General features: G+C 47.4%; 1 protein-coding gene across 1 annotated transcript in view; it reads right to left on the bottom strand.

Annotated features, from left to right (window-relative positions):
- PTPRO (protein tyrosine phosphatase receptor type O) overlaps nucleotides 1-19,557 on the bottom strand; it is a 147,633-nt gene that overhangs the window by 74,758 nt on the left and 53,318 nt on the right. The window contains 1 exon segment of the mRNA XM_077340691.1: nucleotides 4,370-4,643. Within this exon segment, the coding sequence (XP_077196806.1) occupies nucleotides 4,370-4,643 (274 nt within the window).

Raw genomic sequence — 19,557 nt, 5'->3', positions numbered from 1 at the left:
GCATAGTGATGGACATGCCAACCTGGGCCCCTCCCCTTCCCACCCTCCTCAGGACCATCATTGGCCATTGGGGGGGGGGCGGGTTGACATGACCATATATGGTCATTTCTCTTGAATAACTCACCTCAATCCTCCGGGGAGAGGCGAGTAATAAATCTAAATCTAAATCTAAATCTAAATCTAAATCTAAATCTAAATCTAAATCTAAATCTAAATAGTAATAGTAATAAATGTTTAACAAATTTAAAAGATATATTAAAAATTAATGAACTCCCATCCATTCAGGAAAGCCTTCCAGAGCTGTCAAGAAGCTCCAAGGCTTCATGAAACCCTGGTTGAGAATGCCTGCCCTACCAGTTTGAAAACCCTACAGGGTCCCCAAAATTTGACTGTGACTCGATAGTGCTTTCTTCCACTACGTAGGGGTTATACCCTAGTTCAGGGATCTCCAGCTCTGTGCTTTGGGTGACCCACTGGTTGTGTACTGTGTAGAGCACAGGTCTAGTGAACATCTAGTCTACATGAACTATCGGTCTGAAAAACCATGGCTGCTTATATTTACTGTTCTGCCTCATCTTTGCGGCAAATATCTAGATCACCCTTATTTCAAGTACCTTTGGATCCCCAGAGCAGGATGGCTCAGGCTGGAAATGGTCTTTGACTAACATTCCCCAATACCTTTGAGCCGATGGCCTATTGATATTATTAAAACACTAATATAAGGAAATACCCTTGGACTGCAAGGCGAACAAACCTGTTAGTCTTAGAGGAGATCAGCCCTGACTGCTCCTTAGAAGGCCAAATCCTGAAGATGAAACTCAAACACTTTGGCCGCCTCATGAGAAGGAAGGGCTCCCTGGAGAAGAGCCTAATGCTGGGAGCGATCGAGGGCAAAAGAAGAAGGGGACGACAGAGAATGAGGTGGATGGATGGAGTCACTGAAGCAGTCGGTGCAAACTTAAATGGACTCCGGGGAATGGTAGAGGACAGGAAGGCCTGGAGGATCATTGTCCATGGGGTCACGATGGGTCGGACACGACTTCGCACATAACAACAACAAGATAAGGAAATACTGTAGGATTTTCTGCACTGATCTTTCACTATTGTTACAACAATCTTATACTGGAGGACTCAGCCACTGAAGAAGATATTGAAAATGGAAATGATCTAGAAACCGTTATGGTTGTTTCTTTGTGTATATATAAAACTGTATTAAAATTGAGTATATATATTGATAGAACAAGAATATTGCCTGGGATAGGTTCCTTGTCATTCTGTGTCATCTTTTCGACAAACATCTAGATCACCCTTATTTTGACTCAGGTCAAAATAATCCTCAGATAAGGATGGCCAAGGCTGGACCCATCTTGTCACATCTCAGAAACTAAGTATAGAACCATGGATTCCTCAACGTGGACTCAGAAGAAACAAGGAAATCATAAGGCACAATGATATGGTAGTCTTCTCTATGTTTATAGGTGAAAAGGTTATAACATAAAGTCTAAATGGTCAAATATATGATCAAACATAAAGAGTCAACCAAAACGGGATCCTAGGTTAAGTGACACGCTTTCTGTTTTATCTTCGTCAGTGGTTGCTCTTCCGATATACTGTCCTAGTAGTAGTCGTAGTATCACAATGGCAAAATGGTCATAATCATCTGGGGATTTCATAAATCAAGTTAGTACTTGGAATGCAAGACCTCTGCAACGCAGAGGCAGGGAATGGCAGACCACCTCTGAACCTCTCTTGCCTTGAAAAACCTATAGCAGGGGTAGTCCACCTGTGGACCTCCAGATGTTCATGGACTACAATTCCCATGAGCCCCTGCCAGCATATGCTGGCAGGGGCTCATGGGAATTGTAGTCCATGAACATCTGGAGGACCACAGGTTGACTACCCCTGCCCTATAGGATTACCATAAGTTGGCTGCAACTTGACGGTACTTTCCACCACAACCACTTCTTTCAGGAATCTGGACGAAATCCATAAATAAGTATATCCTTTCCCAATTTCGTTCATGAAGGATAGCACAAAGTTTTTTGATGGACAGGGTTTGACAACAGACAAATTTTAAAAATAATAATGTGTGCCATGTTGGGAATCTCATTTACTGGAAGACTGTGAGAGTTCTAAGCGGGAAAGCACGTGTCTCACCCGCAGCTAGGGCTTGATCCAAATGGTTGTTCTTCCATTACGCACCATTCTCACACCGCTGAAAAGAAATGCGGCAGTGATGCGTAATCCTCTGGCACACATCAATAGGCCCCAAGGAATCGCTGCGAAATGTCAGAGGAGAGCTAGGGGACCAATTGCTCAGACAGTCCTGCTTTCACAGAGTCAGGCTTTGTCGGTGGCCTTGTTCTCAGGGTCCCACGGCGGCCGAAAGCAGACAGGTTCGGAGCAGGATGTCTGCCCGGATCAAAGCCGCACGTCAAGTGACACGAGGGGCCCGCCGGAACGGAACTGAGCGCATCCTCCATCAATATGCTGTCTTACAGTCTCAATATGCCAATGGTATTTAACAGATAGGGAGCCATATGGCACCGGGAGGGGGGGGGGACAGCTATGGATGGCTAGCGCCTCGTGGGTTACCATGACAACAAAGGTAATGAAGAATCAGCGTAGTAAAGATGCAGCATTGAATAGCATTGAACTGTTGAACGTGATCGAATGCTGCCAATTTCCTTCCTTCCCCTCCTTCCACCTGGTTCTCACAGAGGTAGTGAGCCTGGATCAAGGTTGAATTATTCTGCTTCACATATGGGGGACTCAGGCAGCTCAATGCCTTTGCACACTAAAAGAAAACCCATAGAAATCTGGCATGTTCAAAAGGTTTCTAATCAAACATTCTCTCAGATACGGGTTTTCCCCCATATACAAATGCTTATATACAGGGCCTCCCAATTACCTGGCCAGAACAGGGCATTACCATCCTACAAGCCCAATTTTCTACCCCCAAGGAATTAAAGACAGGGAGAAAAATGGCCTCCACATAGTGACATTCTAGGAGGTTTGCCTAGTCTCTATGGCAAAAACCATAGAGACCAGGAGAGGGAGCCCAGAGCATCACTTGGAAGCAATGGCACATCCCACTGCAAGATATTACCTGTCAAATCTCCTGGCATTTGCTGAGGCAGTGTTGGAAACCTTATAATGTGCATAGCCCAACATTACACAGCCAACAGAAACGAGAGATTGTAACACAGAGCAGGACAAGTTGTTTTCCCCATGGCATAATTTATTAATTTAATTTCAGTAAGTATGCCAGCTATAATGTGTTTCATATTCTAAATAAGAGGATTCCATCATTTATCAATGTTCTCCACATTTTTCTCACTCACTCATTAAGTCATTTATAAATGGCTTTTATTTTGCTGATGGAGATCCCTGGAATTACAACTCATAACCAGAAGAAGAAGAAGAAGAAGAAGAAGAAGAAGAAGAAGAAGAAGAAGAAGAAGAAGAAGAGTTGGTTCTTATATGCCGCTTTTCTCTACCCGAAGGAGGCTCAAAACGGCTTACAGTCGCCTTCCCTTTCCTCTCCCCACAATAGACACCCTGTGAGGTGGGTGAGGCTGAGAAAGCCCTGATCTTACAGCTTGGTCAGAACAGCTTTATCAGTGCTGTGGCAAGCCCAAGGCCACCCAATTGGCTGCATGTGGGGGGGAGAGCATAATCGAACCTGGCTTGCCAGATTAGAAGTCCGCACTCCTAACCACTACACCAAACAGAGATGCAGATTAGTTCCCCTGGAGAAAAGGAATGCTTTAAAAGGAGGACTCTGTGTTATTGTCCCTCACTGAGTTCCTCGTCCACCCTAGGCTTCAAATCTCCAGGAGGTTCTTAATCTGGATCTGGCAACCCTAGCCCCCATTTCTCCCCATGGGCCAAGAGGGACCTGGAAACCCTTGTACAGTAATGCATACAATAAAGATGCCATCCCCAGGTGGGGTCTAAAGATCCCCTTGTAAAGACAGCTCCTCTCCAGGTGGCAGAGATCAGTTCCCCAGGAGAAAATGGCTGCTTTGGGGGGTGGACTCCATAGCTTTATACACCACTGAGGCCCCTCCCTGCCCCAAATCCCACCCACTCCTGGCTCCACCCCCAAAGTCTCTAGATATTTCCCAACCCAGAGCTGTCAACCCTAGCATACACATATACTCAGGGGGGGAAATGCTGTGTCGTGTGGAGATTGTGTCATTTCCAAATTTGGAAGAGGGATTGACTGTTCCCTACTACCTATATTAAATATAAACCTTTTCCTTGTCTGGCAGAGGAGTTGGTGGTAGAAAGGCACCTCCGCTCCTGCCAGAAGCCCCCCCCCCAAGACAATTAATAAATAAATGCAATGTCCAAAAGCACTTACTGGTTAGCACAATGATGGATCTTGCCGTCTTGGAAACCAAATTTGAGTTCACCACCATGAGAGTCACTATGTAATAGAGTCCATGGTAGGTGGCGTTAAAAACCACAGGGTTGGGTAAAGTGCTGTTGAACTCCTCGAACTGGTAAAAATAGTTCTTGGATTCCCCGGTGATCTTGACGACGTAGATCGAAGACGAGCTCAACACGTCGGATGCCTCGAGGGAAATGACGATGCAGTTGTCATCTCGCACGGCCACTTGGAAAGGTGCCACATTCTGCAAGGGGGAAAGGAAAGGAGGTGAGGTGTGAGCACCGGTCCCCTGAATAGACCGTCCCAACCATGTCTGTCCCCACGTGGCTAGAGGCCTTCCTTGCGTTTCTGAAGGCAGCAAAGTTGTGAGAGCTTGGAACATCTAACGCTGGTTGTAACAGGCGGGACTTTGAGAACTTGTGTCCGTATAAGGAAGAACAACATTTCCACACTGGAAACCATGGCTTGGATCCAGTGATGTGCAAGTTGAACCCTAATCAGACACATTGGTTATCCAAGATCACGCATAATACCTAGAACATGCAGCCTGATGCACTGCAGTGTCCAGAAATTTGTTACACAAAATCTTGCAAGAGCAGAAATGCAAGTGATGGGATACAAGGAGCTTGGCTCAGGGCACGTGGCCACCCCTGTCTGTCTGTCTGTCTGTCTGTCTGTCTGTCTGTCTGTCTGTCTATTTGTTAGATTCATATACCACTGCTCCCAGCAAGCTGGCTGATAGTGGTTAACAACAAAACATCATATAAACATCAGTTTAAAATGACCCTTGGTGATTGGGGAAGGATTCTCAAATTGTGTCCAACTAATAGGGATACTTCAGGGTTTCCAAGGCGAGAGACAACTAGTGGTGACTTGCTATGGTCTCCCTCTGTACAGCGACCCTAGATTTTCTTAGGGGGTCTCCTACCCAAGTGCAAACCAGCCTTGACCCTACTTAGCTTCCAAGATCTGAAAAAAATCACAGGCCATTCAGGACACGCATTCATTCGTGTGCTCTAAGCTGTTCTACAGCCCTCTGGCACAATTGCAGCTCATGGATTTCCATCTTGCAAAAGGGGAAGAAACTGGTATACCTTGCCCAAGGCCACCTTGTGCATTCAGCCATCCAAGACAGATTTCCTCCCTAACCATCCTGTGGACAGATGCAAGTCCTCGGCCCGAGGGAGGTTATGAATCTCTCCTAACCTGCAAGAGTCACTGTAAGTCTTTGAAACCCTTTTTCCAGTATAACACCCACATGGCTAAATAAGTACTAGTTAAATGTACCGGCTGTAACGAATTAGAATAATAGAATCATAGAATAGTAGAGTTGGAAGGGACCTCCTGGGTCATCTAATCCAACCTCCTGCACTATGCAGGACACTCACAACCCTTTCACTCATCCACTGTAACCTGCCACCCCTTTGCCTTCACAGAATCAGCCTCTCCATCAGAAGGCTGTCCAGCCTCTGTTTAAAAATGTCCAAAGATGGAGAACTCACCACCTCCAGATGTTGAGACAGAATTTCTTTTGCATTAATTTCATCCCACTGGTTCTGGTCCGTCCCACTGGGGCAAGAGAGAACAACTCTGCTCCACCCTCTACATGGCAGCCTTTTAAATACTTGAAGATGGTTACCAGATCCCCTCTCAGTCGTCTCCTCTCCAAGCTATACAGGCCTGAATGGCTACTGGAGATTAGATTGGCTGTGCGGATAGTTTTAAAATCTTGATTTGGCTGCAGCTGCCTCCACGGCACAAGAATCTTTGCTGTGTGACAGAGGTAAAACTATAACAATCTATTAGTGGCTAACTCCGCCTCCAGAGGCAGCCATTTTGCACCAGCCTTTTTACGGCATGCCGTGTCAAAATTCCAAAGATGCCAAAAAGGTCCGGGACCCCTGAGTACGACAACACCGTTGCCAATGAACTGGCGAAACCAGAAAAACTCAACTCCCCACTCCTCAGATCAAGCATAACATCTCCAGCTATTTCACACGAGGATGAAAATCCTCTTCTTTTCATTCATTGCTAAATCGGAGCCCCTTGCCTCTGCAGGAATTCCAAAATGCAGTTTCTGTAATTAAGCCCTGCAAAGGGCCACCTTTAAAGTTCAACCTTTTGGTTTCCGACTTAATTGGTTCCGGGGATGCTTAGATCTCTGCCGTCTGGCTGCTCTAAAGTCGGGGTCAGGTGATCTTTTCATCTCCTCTGAATAACTTGGCCTTTGATGGTCCATGAGAGAGGAACTTCAAACGCAGCGACGTTTGCACCAAGAAGGGTTTTGCTCTTGTCATAACTCTCTTGCCACCCAGCTGGGCTTCCCTCCCTCAGGAGTTCTGAACGGCTTTCAAGAAGAAGATTTTTGCCTGTGTGTCAAATCACTGTGTTTCACGCCACCCCACCGAAGCAGTGAACTTCCCAAAAGTTTGGAATCAGGTTTGCCATTTGTTGACTGAAACGAGCACTACCCTGGATCTTGGGGCTAGTTATTCTAACTAGGCAGCGGGGATTCAGGGGGCAAATCTAGATCTGGTCTGTTATTTCTTTCCTTTCCTCTAGGGCAGTGGTTCTCCACCTGGGGGTTGGGACCCCTTTGGGGGTCGAAAGACCCTTTCACAGGGGTTGCTGCAGGGCAAGCAGCCTGGCTGGAGGAAACCATCCACACCATCCACACAACAGCCTTGTGGGGTAGATCAAGACAGAGTGTTCATCTGTCAGGAGCAGCGGAAAAGAGCGAGATCGGCATGGTGGGACAAGAGGCAGAACTGAACTGAGAAACCCCGGAAAAAAACCCAATTTATATACAATCCTGAACCATGGATCTTCACACCATTGGTCAGTTTTGGTTTAATTTCTGTGAAAGAACACTTGTATAATTTTATGGTTGGGGGTCACCACAATATGAGGAACTGTATTAAAGGGTCATGGCATTAGGAAGGTTGAGAACCACTGGTCTAGGCCTATGTGATGTTTTCCCTATTTAGGAACAATACATTTCTCAATACATTTGTAGGAGATTCAACTTGAACAGGGAAGAGTTGGTTTTTATCCCCCGCATTTCACTGTCCGAAGGAGTCTCCAAGCAGCTTACAATCACCTCTCCTTCCTCTCCCCACAACAGACACCTTGTGTGGCAGGTGGGGCTGAGAGAGTTCTGAGAGAACCTTGACTGGCCCAAGGTCACCCAGCCAGCTGCATGTTGGGGGGGGAGCAGGGAATCAAAACTGGCTCTACAGAATACAGGCCTCCGCTCTTAACCACGACATCAATGGGGAGTGCCTAATGCACCCGTTTCATTTCGGGTACAGGATAAGACCCAGGTTCGAATCCCCACTTGTGCCATGGAAATCTCACTGGGTGACCTCCGGGCAGTCATATTCTCTGAGCCTAACCCACCTCACAGGGTTGCAGTGAGGATAAAATAGAGGAGAGGAGAGGGACGCCAGCTGCTTTGGCTCCTTGCTGAGGGGAACGGCAGGAAATAAATGTCTAAAATAAAGAATAAATAGATAAATATTTGTTTCCTTATAGCAGCAGCTGAGATTGGAACCTTCACCTAGACCCAAGTGGCCAAACGGTGGCTCTCCAAATGTCCACGGATGCCTGGGGAGCCACAGTGTGGCCATCCCCACCCCAGATGCTGATTCTTTGTGCTTCAAATCTAACTGGGAACTGGGGCTTCCACAAAGCCTTCTTGCAGGCACAGCTGGCCAATGGAGGGGCTCCGTCTGCGCCCAGCTCTTGGGAGGACGTTGGGATCTTTTTGAGCTGGCAGCAACAATCGGAGAAGGACCCTGGGTGCTCTGCTGCAGCTTCGAAGGCAAGAGTCTTGCCAGATTTCCCCAGGGGCACCATACAGCTTCAAGCTGTGGCACCAGCAAGTTCAATCCCAAGAGGAGCTGACCAGAAATAATGAAATGTGTATCTGCCATACTGATGCTGTCAAGTCCCAAGGCGTGACAATTGTATGTCATGCAAAGCGAGGGCGAGATTGTCACTTCCGTTGCTGGCTAAATGCTGCCTCCTCCCCCGTGGTTCCTCTGCGAAAGCCAAGCACACGGCCAAACTCACACACAGACACATGACCAGCTCTGAGGCCCAACTCCCTAAGAGTCTCCTAGGCAGATGAATCTGGATGACTATCAAGCAGGAAGGCGGAGGGAGATGAAGCGCTGAAGGAGCAGGGGGGGAAAGCACGTGACCACCAGCCCTGCTATACCCCTGGCCCTGTTTTGTTCTTCCAGTGGGGTCTCTGAATGTGGAAGGGAACCCCATTTGAAGACAAATCACTAGAGTTTTGGGTGGGGGGGAGGATTTCGGGCAGGTGCAAACTTCAGTCCCACTTTGTCACCACTCCTTTTTCCTCCCTCTGCCCTTAATCAGTTTAACACAGGGGTAGTCAAACTGCGGCCCTCCAGATGTCCATGGACTGCAATTCCCACGAGCCCCTGCCAGCATTCGCTGGCAGGGGCTCGTGGGAATTGTAGTCCATGGACATCTGGAGGGCCGCAGTTTGACTACCCCTGGTCCAACATGAGTCTGCCACTTTAGGTCTGAGCCTAAAACAAGTTGAAACCCACAAACTAGTTTCTCAGCTTCCCCTACTTGGGAATCCCTGGTCTAAGCGATCCTTATTAACTCCATCACCCTCCCAATAGGAAAAGGATAATTCTACCCTACCTTATAGGGTCGTGGCAAGGATTCCTGAGCTAACGTGCTTGGCATGTTGGGCATGCCTGAGTTGAGTTGTGCAAAGCATTAATCCAAGCAATTAAAAAAACAACAACAAATCTATAAAGCAGTCAAGCCAACTCGGCCAAGCAACTTGTCCAGGAAACATCTAATTAATATGCTACAAGCTGACTGCTCCGTGCACGCGCACATGCGCACATGCGCACATCCTTTATGAAGTACAGACAATTAAAGCGTAGCTGTTCCCTGGTGAATAAGCGCATCTAAATACACCGTGGATACGAGATGAATTATACGATTCAATTAAAATCCTCCTTCCCACACATCCCTTATTCAAAACCCAGGGCAATATAAATAGCGAAGATATATTACATCATCTAATTGATCTCCTTATTGGCGCAAGATTGGTCCCCATAGTCCAATTCTCTAGCGCTTTCCCTGGCCAAGACGATTGTTCCCCCTTATTCCCCCTGTCTTGCGAGAATAATTAGGCACCCGAACAAAAGAATATGTGGCCCATCCTCAAAGACAGGGAGAAGAGGGCCTCCAATTTGCACATTTCTCCTAAGCACTCTTTAAGCAAAGACCAGCTGTCTTCGGACAATATGGCAGATTAGTAAAATCATAGAATCACCGAGTTGAAAGGGACCTCCAGGGTCATCTAGTCCAACCCCCTGCACGATTCAGGACACTCACCACTACTTGCTCATCCACAGTGACCCCAATTTCATGCCCAAGTGATTCTTCCACCCAAAATCTGCAGAATCTAGCCTGGCCTGGAGGAAATTCACCTACCATCCCACAGTGGCGATCAAGAATTCCCTGGGAATGCAAGGAAGGGCCACAAGAGACAAACACTGGGACATCCCTTCTTGCCCACCCACTCACAGTCTGCCTAAATTCACAAAATCAACATTTCTGTCAGATGACTATCTAGCCTTTGCTTAAAAACTTCCAAAGAAGGAGAACGCACCACCTCCCGAGGAAGCCTGTTCCACTGAGGAACTGCTCTAACTGTCAGGAACTTCTTCCGGATGTTTAGCCGAAAATTCTTTTGAATTAATTCCAACCCATTGGTTCTGGTCCAACCCTCTGGGGCAACAGAAAGCCCTTCAAGTATTTGAAAATGGTTGTCATATCACCTCTTAGTGATCTTCTCTCCAGGCTAAACAGATCAAGCTCCCTCAACCTTTCCTCATATGACTTGGGCTCCAAACCCCTCACCATCTTTGTAACATTTTATTTGGTGTGTCATCACACTTCTCCCCAAGAAACTCTAAGGAGAAACACAGCAAAGTGGCACCTTTAAGACCACTCATGTTTTGGTCAAGTTATAAGCTTTCAGGCACATGCACACTTCTGCAGATGCACATGAAATCTTATACCTTAAATAAAACTGTGTTGGACTTAAAGGTGCCACCGGACTCTTGTTCTGCTCCTCTGGACCCACACGACTACACACCTGAATCTAAGGAGAAGCAGAAATAACTTGGCTGTATATTTCAGCACCAAGGACAGGGACTAAGCTCCAGCAGTTATTGTTTCTGCTCAAGGGCAGAACTCGCTTGTACAGGGTCAGCCACTAATAGAAGTAACCCTGTATTGCTTATGCGACCTAGCCAATGAAGCTACCGTATACTGAGTCAGGCAATCAGTCCAGCTAGCTCAGTACTACCTGCTCCAACTGGCAGCAGCTCTCCAAGGCCTATTGCAAAACCTGCTATTCCTTGACTAGAAATGCTGTAGAATTAACCTGGAATCCTATAGATGCAACACGCATGTTCTGCCACAGTCACTTCCTTCTTCTCTCTCCCGCCCCACCATGATTCCTAGTCCTGCAAAAGGTGTGATATTACCATGCTCAGAGTTTCTCCAAACCACAAACGGTAGACCATGAAACAGCACAGTAACAGAGAAGCTAGTAGGATGTCGGCGCCACACATTTTGTTGTATTAGACTCCGGAGACAGGAAGGAGGATTTGTGTGTCTCCTTTCAACGGCAGAGAGGATTAAGGGGCTTATAAAGCACAGAGGATGAACACAGATTCACGATTTTCGATAAAAGGATGCCAATATTCCATGCATCCTCATAGACATCCTACTCAATATACTGCTCTCTTTCTGTCTCTGTCTCTGTCTCTCTCTCTCTCTCTCACACACACACACACACACACACACACACACAATTGTATGGTGGGCCCTGTCTACTTCCCTCCCTCAGGACAGTGGAACAGGCTTCCTCAGCAGGTGGTAGGTTCTCCATCTTTGAAAATTTTTAAACAGAGGCTGGATAGCCATCTGACGGAGAGGCTGATTCTGTGAAGGTTCAAGGGGGAGACAGGTTACAGTGGATGAGCGATAGGGCTGTGGGTGTTGTGCATAGTCTGGGGGGATGGACTAAATCAGGGGTAGTCAACCTGTGGTCCCCCAGATGTCCATGGACTACAATTCCCATGAGCCCCTGCCAGCATTTGCTGGCAGGGGCTTATGGAAATTGTAGTCCATGATCATCTGGAGTAGCGATCCCCAACCTGTGGGCCACGGACCACAGGTGGTCCTTCGACTTATTGGAGGTGGGCTCCGAAGGACGCCTTCTCCCCCCCCAGCCCTTTACTTCATCCCCCCCAGCCCTTTACAACACACTTCATTGTTGTGGCGTGTCTGTATCTTATTTTGAAGGGATGTTTAAACATTACCATAGCGATCAGAGAGCGCTAGGGCAGGGGTTGAGAGTAGAGGAGTAAACTACCCCCCCCCCCGCACCAGGCCTCAGTAAAAGGCGTTGGGTGGTCCCCGGTGATAAAATGGTTGGGCACCACTGATCTGGAGGACCACAGGTTGACTATCCCTGGACTAGATGACCCAGGAGGTCCCTTCCAACTCTATGATTCTATGGCTCTAATTTCTCTCTCTTTTTCTTTCTCTTATACGACTGAGGTGCCCTAGTTAGGCATTTGCTCCTTTCCTGAAGGATTCTTGCTGTCCCACCCTGTCACAGTTTTAATACGTTGCCTTTCTGCTCAGCCCTGGAACCCAAGGGGAGAGAACGGGAGTCCTCCTTAAACTTATACAACTTAAACAGCACTGGAGAAGTTTTTTTATATTCCAAATGAACAAAATGTTTTATTCATCACAGAGGGGAAAGGTCAGGTGAAATCAGGGGTAAAATTCCTGAGGTAATTCAGTATAGATAACTGAGGTAAAACCAGTATAGGCACAGACTTCAGTTCTTATACGTCAGGCCAATGAGAGTTTCTTAAGCTATTCACGGTTACTTAAAATCTTTATGCTGAGAGGCTTTCGTTGCAGTGCTTCTCAAACGCTCAAGGACAATTTCTTTACTATTCCCTGACTCTTTTGGCCGCCTTCTCTTGAAACACCAGTACTTGTCCTGAGGTCTTTAGCTGACTCTCAAGGTTGATGGGATGAGGGAGCGATACATTTCTATAATTTTTGCTCAGCTAAGACTTTGCATTCAGAACTGCTTTTGGTTCAGCAGGCCTGCCCTGTAGTCGAGAAAATGCTTCCCTGTCTCTCTGGAACATCGTTTCTGATAAACCTGCAGAAGGAGACTCCCCGTAGATAATGCTTATGTTACGTTCATGTCGAACTGACCTAATCCCAAGGCAGGAAGAATGGAAGAAGTGTTTGTCTCTACTGCTTATGTAAACATTGGGGGCTGGGGGGGAGTCATATGAGCAGCTTTCCTTGGACCTCTCCAGCAACTTAGTGGGGGCTGGCTCGTAGCTGCAGGGTGCTTCCATGAGATGACAAAGGGGGGAAGAGACCCCAGGTTATAGACCCCACCCATAAAGGCATCATCTTTCCAAGCCTCCAAAGAAAGGGTATTTAACAACATGTAACCCTATTGTTCTCTGCACAGATCTGGGAACTCCCCTGTGTCTATTTCTTTGCTGCCGTAAATAAATAAACATTAAAAAGGGTTTCCTCTCCATGTGATAATTGGCGTGTTGTACAAGAACCTCGATTAGGCAGCTTGGCTATCAAGGCTTCTACAAAATTTCTAACCACAGAAGACCAAAGATTTTTGCACTCTCCAGAGCTAATTAGATAGGCATTTTTCTTCTCTTTAGAACAGGGGTAGTCAACCTGTGGTCCTCCAGATGTCCATGGACTACCATCCCCATGAGCCCCTGCCAGCAAACGCTGGCAGGGGCTCATGGGGATGGTAGTCCATGGACATCTGGAGGATCACAGGTTGACTACCCCTGCTTTAGAAGATCTATCCAACGCCCTTGGCCCAAATGGGAGTCTCTGTCTAACTAGGCAAGAGACATTCAGGTTCGCCACTGCCCGTCTCCACATCATGACCCGGGTGTTCCTTGGAGGTCTCCCATCCAAATACAAGCCAGGGCTTCCGAGATCTGGGGAGATGGGGCTAGCCTGGGTTATGCAGGTCAAAGGCACCCATCCAATACCACTTAGGGATTGTTTTCAAAGGTAATAATATAGTGATATTAGCAAGCTTTGCAAGCTCAGCAAGGCAATGAAAATAACCCAAATGCAACCACTCGGGCCAGCTTAAAAATTGTGCTGAAATCTTGCATCACTTCTTTGCTTCCCTGCCTCTGTGTAATTGGTCCCTGCAGGATCATTCTCAAGGGTTGGTTATAATCAATATTTCCCTCTCTGATATACCCACTGTTCTCAGTGAGAAGAGCAATTCCTTACCCAAACACCTATCAGATTATAATTCATATACATTATCTTTCTATTTATCTCTCTTATAATTTTACAGATGGATGGATGGATGGATGGATGGATGGATGGATGGATGGATGGATGGATGGATGGATACGGAGATGAAGAAGTAGAGTTGGGTTTTATATGCTGCTTTTCTCTACCCAAAGGAGTCTCAAAGCAGTTTACAATCACTTTCCCTTTCCTCTTCCCACAACAGACACCCTGTGAGGGAGGTGAGGCTGAGAGAGCCCTGATAATACTGCTCTGTGAGAACAGCACTATCAGGGCTGTGATGAGCCCAAGGTCACCCAGCTGGCTGCATGTGGGAAAGTGGGAAATCAAACCTGGCTCACCAGACTGGAAGCCGCCGCTCTTAACCACTACACCAAGCTGACTCTTGGGGGGATGGATATAGTTTTTCTTTACTGGAAACAAGTTCTTGTTGTTCCAGCAGCATCTTCTTTCTTTGCTCCCAAGAATGGCTGAAGTTCAGTCACCGAGGAACAAAGGGTTATGAGATGGATCTGCCTCTTGATGTAATTTTCATCTTTGAAGGTCTATTTTTAATAAAATGTATAAGATTTATTTCCCACCTTGATGTCCCCATGAGGGCCACCAAGATTGCGAACAAATTAAAGCACAGACCTGAGCCAGGTTAACAAATAAAACATGAAAAACAGTCAAAAGATTCAAAATAAGGAAAGCTTTAGGTAGAAAGGAAGGATCACCAAGGGAACACCAAATGAGATTTTTAAAAGGCTTCCCTCGCCGGTGGAAAATGGCAACCGATGTCAATGAACAGAAAATGGCATTCAAAGGTATCCTAAAATGGTATACAAACATACCCTAAAAAACAATAGAACAGCAATAAAGTCAACATCCCAATTTCATCCAAGAGAGCATTCACACCGGAACACTGCATTGAAGAAGGATAAAATTTGTATGCCGTATTAATTTATTCTAATGGTCTGTTGTCCTAAGCTGGATAGCCCAGGCTAGTCCAATCTTGTCTGACCTCAAAAGCTAAGCATGTTTGTTCCCGGTCAGTGTGTGCATGAGAGACCACCAAGGAAATCCAGGGCTGCTACCCAGTGCCAGACAAAAGCAAACAATCCCTGAATGTCTCTTGCTTTGGAAACCTTTGGCGGGTCAATATAAATTACTTGCTACTTGTTGACACTTCCCCCTCTCATCACAGCACAGTGGCAAAGCCTATGTTGTGTAAGCAGAAGGTCCCAAATTCAATCCTACCACTTCAGGTTGGACAGCACAGGTTCAAGAAGCTGTCCTAAGCTGCAGGGGGTGAAGATTCCCTCTGAGCCCTCCACACATGGAAAAAAATGGATTTGAATTCAAGCCATAGCACTAGGAAGAAGAGCTGTTTTTTCTACCCTGCTTTTCACTGCCAGAAGGAGTCTCAAAGCGGCTCAGTCGCCTTCCCCTCCTCTCCCCACAAACACCCTGTGAGGTCGGAGTGGCTGAGTGAGCCCTGAGAGAACTGTGACTGGCCCAAGATCACCCAGCAGGCCTCACATGTCTCAAACCAGCCTATAATTGCTTTCCGTTCCTCTCCCCACAGCAGCCACCCTGTGAGGCAGATGGGGCTGAGAGAGCCCTGATATTACTGAAGAAGAAGAAGAAGAAGAAGAAGAAGAAGAAGAAGAAGAAGAAGAAGAAGAAGAAGAAGAAGAAGAAGAAGAAGAAGAAGAAGAAGAAGAAGAAGAGTTGGTTCTTAGATACCGCTTTTCTCTATCTGAAGAGTCTCAATGCAGCTCACAATCGCCTTCCCCTCTTCTCCCCACAAATAACCTGTGAGGTTGGTGAGGCTGAGTGAGCTCTGAGAGAACTGTGACTGACCCAAGGTCACCCAACAAGCCTCACATGTCTCAAAGCAGCCTACAATTGCCTTCTGTTCCTCTCCACACAGCAGCTACTTTGTAAGGCTGGGGAGGCTGAGAGAGCTCTGAAATAACTTTGACTCACCCAAGATCACCCAGTGGAACTAGAGCAATCTTGCAGAATACAGTTGGGATGCATAGCTGTGGACACGCCCACTTGGAGCTCCTTCCCTTCCCCTCCCCTCCAGACCATCATTGGCCATTATGGGAGGGGGGGATGGTTGACATGACCATATATGGTCATATCACCTGATAAATGTTCAACAAATTTTAAAAATATATAAACAATTAATTAACTCCCACCTGTTCAGGAAACCCTTCCAGGGCTGTCAAGAAACCCCAAGGTTTAGTTTAGAAGGTTGTTTAAAAGCCGTAACAATAGACTTGCAAGTTTAATATATTTTGCATTCTAGCTCAACAACTTTTCAATTCCACTCATTTAGAATGCTGCTTTCCTGCAAAATTCCTATTTTCCAGTTTGTTGCAGCCTCCCCCCTTTTTGTTCAACTTAAAAAAAAAAAACAGTAAAGATGAAGGCGGATGGGTGGTGAGATCTTAGGAAAAGCTGGAAGTGAATCAATCCAGCAGGTTGAGAGGTGAAATCCTAGCAGCGGCTGTTGCTGGAAAGGGAGCACAGCGTCATCCCAGAGCAATTTAACGGTTCAGAAAGCAGAAACCAGAGCAGCTTACAGTCAAAATTGGGACAGACCCTTGGGATGCAGCATCTCCCCTTTGCTTTTCCATCTCATTAGGGATCAGCCAGCCCGCACCTTTTTGGCTGCTTTCTGCCTGGTCTGACCCCTACCCCATAGATTTAACATTTCCACTTTCTTATGGAACTCAGGTCCCCCAAAATCGATTCAATTCGAAATCCAAGCACACTCAGCAGTTTGTAGAGGCCAAAACTAGATGATGCCACAGCTCAAAGCTCAGACTCCCTCTGCTTTTAAAGACTGGAGCGCAGCCCTAAAGGAGGGCAGACAGCCCTGCTTGTGAGGAGAAGAACAAGTGTATGCCACATGATCATTTCCTGCCAAAAACAGGAAGTGATAATCCAATGCCCTAGGAATCCTGAGTTTTACCATAAAGACTGGGAAGGCAGGTCCCAGAGAGCCCCGTGATGTGGTGACATCACTTCCGTTTTTTCAGCCAGAAATGACATTTGTTCCTGTTTGCTCCTGCTGCACTTAGAACAGGGCAGGACAACAGAGCCTTTCACCCCCTCGTGGCTCTCATCCTTACAGGAACCTTGTTGATGGCAAAGACCACCTGAACATTAATTGCAAAGGTGCAGCCCTAAGCAGAATTTGGTGGGTATGTGTGTTAAGTGCTGTCGAGTCACTTCCAACAAGGCTCTCCTAGGAATTGAGGACCTCAAAATGTCCTATCATTAACAGCCTTGCTTGGGTCCTGCAAACTGAAGGCCATGGCTTCCTTCATGGACTCACTCCATCTCACGGTGTAGTGGTTAAGACTGAAAGACTCTCTTCTGCAGAACTTGGTTTGATTCCTGACTCCTCCACATGCAGCCAGCTGAGCAACCTTGGGCTAGTCACAGTCCTAATAGTGCTGTTCTTGCAGAACAGCCCTCTCAGAGCCCTCTCAGTCTCACCCACCTCGCAGGGGGTCTGTTGTGGGGAGAGGATGTTGGGCCCTGTTGGATCAGACCAGGAGTCTGTCTAGTCCAGTACCCTACCCCACAGAGTGGCCAAGCGTTCCCCTAGAGAGCCAAGAGGGCACAGAGGCCAGAGCCTTCCCTTGAGGAGAACATCGAGCCCTGTTGGATCAGACCATTGGTCTATCTACTCCAGCATTCTGTCGCATGCAGTGGCCAACCAGTTCCTCTGGAGGGCCAACAGAGGTTAAGGTGTTCATAAGAACATCAGAACAGCCCTGCTGGATCAGACCAGTAATCCATCTAGATCAGCCACCTTGTGCTACACAGTGGCCCCAACCAGTTCCTCCGAAGCGCCAACAACAGGGCATAGAGGCCGAGGCCTTCATAAGAAGAGCCCTGCTGGATCAGACCAGTGGTCCATCTAATCCAGCATCCTGTCTCACGCAGTGGCCCCATCCCGTTCTTCTGGAAGGCCAACGACAGGCCAAAGAGTTAGAGGGCAAGGTCCCCGAGCAACAGAGGGTGGATTCCGTGGCCTCCCCTCCCCAAACCCCACCTTCCCAAGCCCTGCACCCAAATCTCCTGGAAAATCCCAACCTGGTATCTTGCAGCCCTTCCCATGGCATGTTTTCATTGAATAATAAAAAAAATAGTATCTGCAACATGTTTAATAACCGTTTCCCATGGAGAGGGCGAAGCGACAGACCCCAACACTGTTTCTCATTCTAAAACGAACCGGACAGAACCCACCCAGAGGCAGCACCCATTCAATTAAACCGCACGACAGCCCCGGCAAAGGCCAAATGCCATGCAGCATTTTTCAACATCACAGGCAGGTGGGAGATAAGCTCGCTGCAGGGAGGCCGGGAGGGGGGGGGCATCGCCATAGCAACTGCCGTGCGTGTGTGCGTGCCGACCCTTTCTTGCACGGAGCACTTTGGGGAGGATGAAACCTGGATCGTTCCAGCAAGTTTGCAAAAACTCCAAGAACTTGCAATTAATTGTGCGGAGAAGTATTCCTAGCGTTAGAGGACGAAGAGGTTATTTTGTACCCCACTTTTTTACCACCGGGAGGTTCAAAGTGGCTTACAATCACCTACCTTTCCTTTAAAATATAGTGCTAATACTTATGTATGTATGCATTGATTGGTTTTATTGAGGCTATGCTATAAGCCTTGGGTTTTTATCTTGATTAATAAATATTGGCACTATATTGCAGGGGTGGGCAAACGGTGGCCCTCCAGATGTCCATGGACTACAATTCCCATGAGCCCCTGTCAGGGGCTCATGGGAATTGTAGTCCAGACACATCTGGAGGGCCGCAGTTTGTCCACCCCTGTTTTATCCAAATGGTGAATGGCCTAAAATCAGAAGATGCATTTCTCAGCCATCACAGCTATTACGTACTTGCTACAGGTTCTTCACATTAGAGCTGGGCACAAGCCTAAAAAAATCCTGGAATGGAGTGCTGGCAGGGGCTCATGGGAATTGTAGTCCATGGACATCTGGAGGGCCACAGTTTGCCCACCCCTACCGTACAGGCTTAAGTTCATTTCCCTTGGGCTGACCTTCTTCGCAATTCCGTCCAGCTTACATGGACACACGAAGCTGCCGCTGACTTCATCGGCCCATCAGATTATTGTCTGCTCAGGCAGGCAGCGGCTCCCCCGGATCTCAGGCAGAGGTCTTTCCCATCACCACCTGCCGGGTGAGAGATGCCAGGACCGAACTGGGGTCCTTCTGCATGCCAAGCGGATGCTCTACCACTGTGCCACAGCTGCTCTCGGACAGACAGTGCTCCTTTCCTTACCTGTAATAATGGTAGAGAAACCCTTTTTGCCACAGTGCTGCAGGAGTCAGAGAAGCCACGCGGTCCAATTCCTGCTTTTAAGCAGCTGTTACAGGAACAGCGGGACTCTCCCCCTGTGCAAGGGGTCACTGGGCAAGCATCAAAGCCCAATTAGCCTCCCTAAACGGGCTTCCTGCAGAGCGCTGGGCCAGGGCAGTCGCTCAACTTCACGCAGTCAATGCGCTTTCTGCCAGTCCATAAAAAAGGTGTTGACTCGCAGGAGAGCTCTAAGGAAAGCCTCCCGTAAGGTTAATGCTTTCCTTGAAACCTCGCAAGAAAAATGGCCAGCTCCCTTTCCTCCTGGGCTGCAAATGGGGTAATTGCTGAAAGGCTCGGCTTAGAAAAGCAGACAGCAAAACGTGGGCTGATCTTCCACTCGAGATTATCGCTTGGG

This window comes from Paroedura picta, chromosome 5 (genome assembly GCF_049243985.1).
Source record: "Paroedura picta isolate Pp20150507F chromosome 5, Ppicta_v3.0, whole genome shotgun sequence".
Lineage (NCBI taxonomy): Eukaryota > Metazoa > Chordata > Lepidosauria > Squamata > Gekkonidae > Paroedura > Paroedura picta.
Note: the sequence above shows the minus strand (reverse complement) of the source record. Positions and strands in the feature narration are given on the sequence as shown.